We start from the raw sequence: 7,876 nt of genomic DNA, 5'->3' as shown, positions 1-7,876 counted from the left end.
TTCCATCCTGTTGCATCTTATCTAATTGCTGTTTAATCTCGGCTTGTTGCGAATGTGGCAACCTATAGGGCCTTTGATAAATGGGTTGTTGGTTAACGTTCAAATTTATAACATGCTCGGCTGCATTTGTAAAAGTTAATCTATCGCCTTCTAAATGAAATATTTCCGCATATTGTTCACATATTTCAAATATGGATTGTCTCTCATCAATACTCATATGGTCACTTCGTATTAAATTCAAAATTCTATTGACTCGATTGTCATCATTAATCTCAGTATGTACCGCATGTATACTATAGGTCGTAGCGGTATCATACAATATTTGATTCATAATATTTTCGTTAATTTCTTTAGTTACTTCTGAAACATTTAATATACTGACTAAAACCTTTCCTGACCTTACTGTCCCTACCACATTGGCACAGTATACGTCTTTAATTAATTCCTGTTTAAGAACTATAACATCTTTATTCTCCATAGCCGGATCGGCAATTGGCACGGTCACAACTGTTTCAGTTCTTGGTTCCAACTTAAAACATAACTTATCCTTAATTATCTTATTAACTATCTTATTATTTATTACTAAAGTGTTGTTGGCTACATCTATTACTGCCTTATTATCCATTAAAAATTGTTGTCCCAAAATACCATCCTTAGGTATAGGGAACGAATCACGTACTACTTGAAATTCTGTGTCTATATTAGCATCATTAAAACTTAAGGTTATTTTTATTAATCCTACTGTTGGCACGATCTTGTCGTTAATACCCTTTAAATATATATTTTTATCTTCCTGCACTAGTGTGTCTCCAGTTAAAGTACTAAATTTAATTAAATTAACATCGCTCCCAGTGTCAATTAATAGTTCCATGAATTCTTTTTTTACATTGGCAGACTGACAAGTAATATGGTTTTTGTTTATGACTGACTTGATGTGTAAACATCGTCCTGGCAACCCTCCTCTACTGTGGCTATTAAGTTTATCGGTCGAGCGCCACTCCTGTCGTCCGATCTTGGTAAGTTTCCCGAATTATTATTTCGCCTATCGTTATTCTGCTTTCTAAAACATTTGGTGACGTCGTGTCCAGGAATTTTACAATATGTACACATAAGATTTACCGGTGCGTTATAATTAGTAGGTTGTCGCGTAAAATTGTTGTTGGATGGACGCGAATTTTGATTACAATTCCGCGCAATGTGGTTACCTCCACACTGATAACACTGTATGACATTACTTCGATAATTACCACCTTGATTGTTATTAAACCCATTGTTACCATTTCGAGGCTGGTATTGATTATTCCTACTACCGTGATTTATATCGGGTCTATTAAAATTCGGATTTCGATTGTATTGTGGCCTATTATAATTCGGATTTTGGTTGTATTGTGGCCTATTAAATGTACTTGTACTCGGTCTATTATTATTATTTGATGGATTATAATTATTATTGTGGTTACGATTATTATTGTTAAAATAATTATTCTGCCTATTGAAATTATTGTGATTAGTGTTATTAGCTTGTCTACGAGGGTTATCACCTCTGTAGTACTGGTATGCTTCCGATTCAGATTTAAGTTCAACTTCTTCGTCCTTAGCAACCTGTATCGCCAATTCTAAAGTGGGTGGCTTTTGAGGTTTCACTATGTTTTTTAAATTAGGTGTCAATCCCTTAATAAATACTACTAATGTCTGTTCTTTTAACTGATCGCGAATGGTAGTTGCCTGCTCTGTACTCTTATTTTTTGTACTAGCTATGCATAAATTGTAAAATAGTTGTTCTACGCGTCGTGCATATGCACCTACATCTTCGTTATTCCTCATTCGGACGGAATTTAATGCTACTTGCAACGATGATGTCGACTGTTGTGGTTCGAATGCGTCTAATAGAATTAATTTTATTCCTTCCCAATCACTAGTGTCCCTATATCGACACGCAGTTAACGCCTGATCAAATAATTTAGTGTTAATGTATTTGGTTAATATAGGCAGATCTTCTTTTTCTACGGCGGAACATGCTAAGTCGCATGCCTTAATGAACTGGTATACATCCCTCTCACCAGTACAGGTGGGGATCATTAGGGTGGCTTTGTCTAATGGAATTTTACTAGTCATTTTGGTTTTTCTTATTCGTTTAACCTCTTCTAATTGGGTATGTACTATTCCTTTCTGAGTCCGGGTACCTATTTTTCGTAATTCCGTTTCACTAACTAATATCGGTCTTATACTAGTATTCAACAAATTCTTTTCCCTGATGGCTGTTAAATATTTTTCCCTATCGAAATCTACAGAATATTGATATCCTTCGTCTGTACTTAAGTCGATTAATAGATCCTTATTATCGCTATTTGTTGTATCTAAGTTTTCTTTGTCAGTTCCCTTATTTAATTCACTATCACTTGTTACTTCTGTGTTTACGGAAACTCTGACCTGATCTATTATTTGAACACTTCCGGTTTCGCTATCAGTTAGGCTAACATTAACTTCTTTGTGACTCATTAAATAATAGTCATAATAATTTAATTAGGTAAATATAGAATTTTAATTAAAATAGATTAAATTAAACTTAACTAAACGTAAATGACACACTAGCGTAAAATAAATTAAATCGTTTATAATAATTAAATATACAATTAATAGCAGCGATGAATAAATACTAAACAAAATATTAAATTCGTATAACTAACGATAATTAATAACACCGTTATTATATTCCCTATTTAAAACCCCTTAAAATTTTTTTATTCAATTTTTTTTTCTTAATTAATCAATCCTAGGACATCTATACTTAAATAGTGACTCCTACCAACTGTATTAATTAAATTAATTCAATTTTATATTTAACTCAACACTTAAGGACTTATTCCTGCCTTATATAAAATAAATCTCAAAATATAGACTCACTGTCTTCAAATAAATTCACAAAATATCAGGACTTACAACTTGGCCTATAAAATTCAATAAATCGACTTCTATTGTCGTAATAACTCAAAATTCAATAAAACTCGACTTCAACTTGTCGTAAAAATTCAATATAACTCGACCTCAATTGTCGTAAAAATTCAAAATTCAATATAACTCGACTTCAACTTGTCGTAAAATTCAATATAACTCGACCTCAATTGTCGTAAAAATTCAAAATTCAATATAACTCGACTTCAACTTGTCGTAAAATTCAATATAACTCGACCTCAATTGTCGTAAAAATTCAATATAAACGGAAGGACTTACTACACGGCCTATAAAATTCAACAAAACACGACTTCAATAATTGTCGTAAAAATTCACATAAACAAAAGGACTTACTACACGGCCTATAAAATAATCTCAACGAAGACTTCAATGTCTTAAATAAATTCAACAATATAAGGACTTACTTCTCGGCCTTTAAATAAAATTCTCAAATAAATTCACAAAATGTAAGGACTTACTACACCGCCTTAATAAATTCCCCCAATATGAACAACAATGTTCCAAAATAATTCACAAAACGTAAGGACTTACTACACGGCCTTAATAAAATATTGTTTCAAAATAAATTCCTAATTTTTTTATTTATTTTTTTTTTATATATAGATTGTGGCTATATTTAACAATAAGGACTTAACTGCCTTTCAATAATTAAAATATCAAATAATAATTCTCAAAATTATTATAAATAATAAGCACGGTTTAATTCAATTAATTGTTACGTAAAATCTGGATTTTTGTTCAACCTAAATAATTTAATTTATTTATTAATCAATCGTAAAAGTTTTATTTAAATATTTAAAATAATTAATTCAATTTTTGTTTTATTTCAATGATTTATTTTTATTTGAAAATAATTTTTAATTTATTTATTTACGCGATGTATTTTTTTTCTTTAAAAATTATTATTTATTTACGTATTATTAGTTAAAATTCTGAATAATTATTTATTTATTTTATTTAAAATTATTATTAATTTATTTATTTAAAATGATTGAATTTAAAAATAATTATTATTTTATTTTGGTTAAATGACTGAAATTTATTTTATTTTATTTAAAAAAAAATTTATTTAATTATAGCAATAATGTTTCAATAATATTTTTATTTTATTTAAATGTTTTAAAAATTTATTTTAGTTTAATTCAAAATTATTTAATTATATTAATAATAATATAATATTAATACTTTATTTTATTTAAAGGATTGCAAAATTTATTAAAAATAAACATAAAAGTATTATTTTATTTAAATAATAAATAATTATTAAATAATTATTTTAGTTTATTTTAAAAATTTATTTGATTATATTAATTATATTATAATATTATTTTATTTAATTTAATTGACTGTAAAATGTTTTTAATTAAAAGTAAAATTTAAAATTTAAAGTATTATTTTAATTTTATTATTTTGCTCTAAGTTTTATTCTAATATTAAATTTTATTTAATTTATTCAAATGTTTGCAAATTTTATTTTATTTAATTATTTATTAAATCAATAAATTAATAAACTATTATTTATTTGTTTTAAAATATTCGAACTACTATTTAATTTAATTCAGTTTGATTCTAAATTATTATTTTATTTAAGTAAAAAGGTTGAACAATTTTATAATATGTTTTTAATTAAATCGAAAATTCATGTTCCACAATCTTAATTAACACAACTTTTTTTTTCTTGTAATAATATACTATGGTCATACGCTATACCATAGGAGACGAACAATTAACGGAACTTAACTAGATACTTACAACAACGCAGCTGGTATGATTGTTGACTTTCTCGCTGGCAATTCCATTGCTTCGACGTATTGACTAGTAATTGTTACTTGTACAGGGTCCTTTCTCGGAGTTGTTGGTAGGTGATCGGTCTCCCAACGGTGTTTCGATGAAGAAATTGCCTCCTTGAATGGACTTAGATTGAAGAAAAAATTTCAAAAATTTTCGAAAATTCGAAAAAATTTTAAAAATTATTTTTTCCTGTTCTCTAAGTATCTATTGAGATACCCTGTACACAGCGCCAATTGTAACGTTCCCCAGTCAATAGGATTGAAGGATGATGGAATAAATGTAAATCTCGAGTGTTTAGTATAATATGTTTGATTTATTTAACTTATTCAACTGTGACTGATTATAACAAAATTACTATAAGTCCAAAATTAATAAATGAAGCGAGCGAGATGTGACATTAGTTTACTGATGACTGTTCCAAAGCTCGTCGTTTGTTCGTCTGATGAACGCTTGTCCATCAGCTCTCCTCGATGGGTCTGTCCCTGTCCCTACTTATTCTGGATGACCATACATAGTCATCTTGCGGTTAGGCCTACCGTGGGATTGTCACACGCTTGCACACGGCCGGATGAACATATATATGTTGTTGTTGCGCATTTGTGGTGTTTGTGTTATTCCACAAAACCATACAGATCTATACGGTCATTTTATACGAGTTATTTATATACGTAAGCATATATATATTGACGCACGCCGTCCAGGGTCACGCGCTCGATATTCGCTGTACTACTACACACGCAGCGCGGACGCTATTACTATTACTATTAATGTTACGCGGCGCGTACTATTATAATATATGATTATATATACACTTTTACACTGCCTAAATAAGTGTTATATATTGGGTAATATGATATTAAGTCACAGCTCGCTACACACTCATGATTAGAATCAAGGTGCAATATCTGAATTTATTGATTTTCGAAAAAACTGGAAATTTCCTATTTTGTATTCTCAGGTTTGTGGCGATTATATTCAAACTTGGGATCAATGGGAATGTTTTGGTATGATAAAGTCTGAAATAACAATATCCGAATTTATTAAAAATTTTAATTCGATTTTTAATAACACATTATTCTATAATTACATAGATAACAATGATAAATTATGGTTATCAATTGATATAATTTCGGATTATCATTTTAGTCCATATGCTCTAACTCCACAAAATGATGATACAGATGAAGAATATGAATGTGGAAATATTAATAGTGAAAAAAAAATTGCTAATAAAATAGAAATAATCGAACAACGTCTTGTTAACACAACAACGACTTGTTAAAAAACAACAACAACTTGTTAAAAAACAACGACTCGTTAACTCGTTATTTTTTAATAGAAATATTTCTATTAAAAAAATTATGATATTTAAATAAATTTTTTATAATTTTCAATAAATTCTAAACATAAATGACCACATATAGGTGGATCATTATAGTATTGAAATTGGGAAACAGTACAAAAAAGATTATCTTTACCCAAATATTTTAAAAGTTCTTTTGGTGGCTCACCATATATATTTTAAATGTATTGTTTATTTTTTTCCATGCAACCCAATGAGAACCATTTTGAGTAGAATCATTTAAATTAAATACTCCACATTCATTTTCCCATGGTGTTGTAGGTAATTCATTTAACATAAAACACCCTCTATAATTTTTTATTTTATTTCCAAAATAATTTATATCTATATTACTCAATGGATCAATTTTTATATTATTTTCTTTAATCCAAAACCGTGTATAAATACCTTCAAATTTTTCAATATTATTTCTAAATGTTTTTATTTCAAATTTATTCATATTTTTAATTTTTTTTTCAATATTTTTTTTTTTTTTTTTCAAGCCAGAACCTTGTGATCTAATTTTTTCCATTTCTTTATTATGTCGAATTGTTTCTTGTTCCAATTTTTTTTTATGTTTAGCATCAGTTATTGCAGTATAAACTGCACTTGCACCTGCAGCCAAAGCACTTACACCTTCAATCACAGCAATAGCTATTGGTAAAAATCCACCTTTTTTAATTTGAACATGTTTAAGTTCTAATCTTGATCTGGTATTATTTTTTTTAGCGTTTTTTAATTTTCTTATTTGTTCTGGCTCAAGGATATATTTATGTTTTCCACTATCAATTTGATTATTTTCAATTAGAATTGATACATCTTTCTTACTATTATGAGCTTCCAATATTTTCTTTAATTGATTTTTATTTAAATTTAGATTCATTTTATGATACAAAAAAAAAAATTAAATTAAATTCATTCCAAATCGTCTTTTAACATTCATTACATTTGCTGTAAAAATGGCTGCAGTTTTTTCACCTATAGAACTATGAGGATCATAAAATCTTTCCATTGCTTTTTGTTCTAAAATTTTATCAGCAATATGTCTTGTTTTAGTATCTTTATTATCTTTATAAAAATAATCATGTTCTCTCGCAGCTTCATCTAATTTGTTTTTAGGTTTTTTATTTTTTTCTAACTTTGTTCCCGGTCCTAAATAATTATAACCAGGCCAATGTATTTGAGGTAAACTTGAACAATTCAAAAGAAAATTAACAATTCCTGAACCTGTAATAATTTTCTTTGGTAATCATGAAACATATGATGATAAATAATATGCACCGTTAATAGGTATATCAATTAATTTTTCCATTTCTCTAATACAAATATTAAGAATATCAAGTTTTTCATCATGGTAAATATTATTTCCATCTCTTTCTTCAATACATATATAATGTATACGTTTAATTATTTTTTCTTTTGATATTTTCACTTCCTTTGGTAAACAAGTTACATATTTTAGTAAATATTCAATACCTTCAGCAGTATCAATATGGTTTTCCATAATTATTTTAAACAAATGAAGAATACCAAGTTTTTCGTTTTTAAAATTATTATTTCCAGCTCTTTCCTCTGCAGAAATAAACTGTAAATTATCTATAACTTGGTTTACATTACTATTATAACGATATTCAATACGATTTTCTGTGTATTTCTTTAAACCCTCCCCTATTTGATTATCTTCAGCTAACATTTCATTATTTTCTTTCTTTTCATTAATTTCATTATCTTCATTATTTTCTTTCTTTTTATTAATTTTTTTATTATTTT

At 27.6% G+C, this 7,876-nt stretch overlaps 1 protein-coding gene across 3 annotated transcripts; it reads right to left on the bottom strand.

Annotated features, from left to right (window-relative positions):
• Window positions 1-786: 786 nt before the first annotated feature.
• On the bottom strand, window positions 787-3,767 carry LOC132937320 (putative uncharacterized protein DDB_G0286901). Of its 3 annotated transcripts, none has more exons than XM_061004145.1 (2): window positions 3,085-3,767; window positions 787-3,044 (listed from the first exon to the last, which is right to left on the bottom strand). In XM_061004145.1, exon 2 carries the CDS (start codon window positions 2,497-2,499, stop codon window positions 919-921), a length of 1,581 nt encoding a protein of 526 aa, XP_060860128.1. In that variant the 5' UTR covers window positions 2,500-3,044; window positions 3,085-3,767; the 3' UTR covers window positions 787-918. The 3 variants fall into 3 exon arrangements, with proteins under 3 accessions (XP_060860128.1, XP_060860129.1, XP_060860130.1); XM_061004146.1 differs by having other exon boundaries at window positions 787-3,117; window positions 3,191-3,767; XM_061004147.1 differs by having other exon boundaries at window positions 3,191-3,767.
• Window positions 3,768-7,876: the final 4,109 nt, after the last annotated feature.

This window comes from Metopolophium dirhodum, chromosome 1 (genome assembly GCF_019925205.1).
Source record: "Metopolophium dirhodum isolate CAU chromosome 1, ASM1992520v1, whole genome shotgun sequence".
In the NCBI taxonomy this organism is placed as follows: domain Eukaryota; kingdom Metazoa; phylum Arthropoda; class Insecta; order Hemiptera; family Aphididae; genus Metopolophium; species Metopolophium dirhodum.
Note: the sequence above shows the minus strand (reverse complement) of the source record. Positions and strands in the feature narration are given on the sequence as shown.

Excerpts from the sequence above, each read along its gene's own strand:
- LOC132937320 (XM_061004145.1), bottom strand. The coding sequence starts at position 2,499 with ATGAGTCACAAAGAAGTTAATGTTAGCCTAACTGATAGCGAAACCGGA.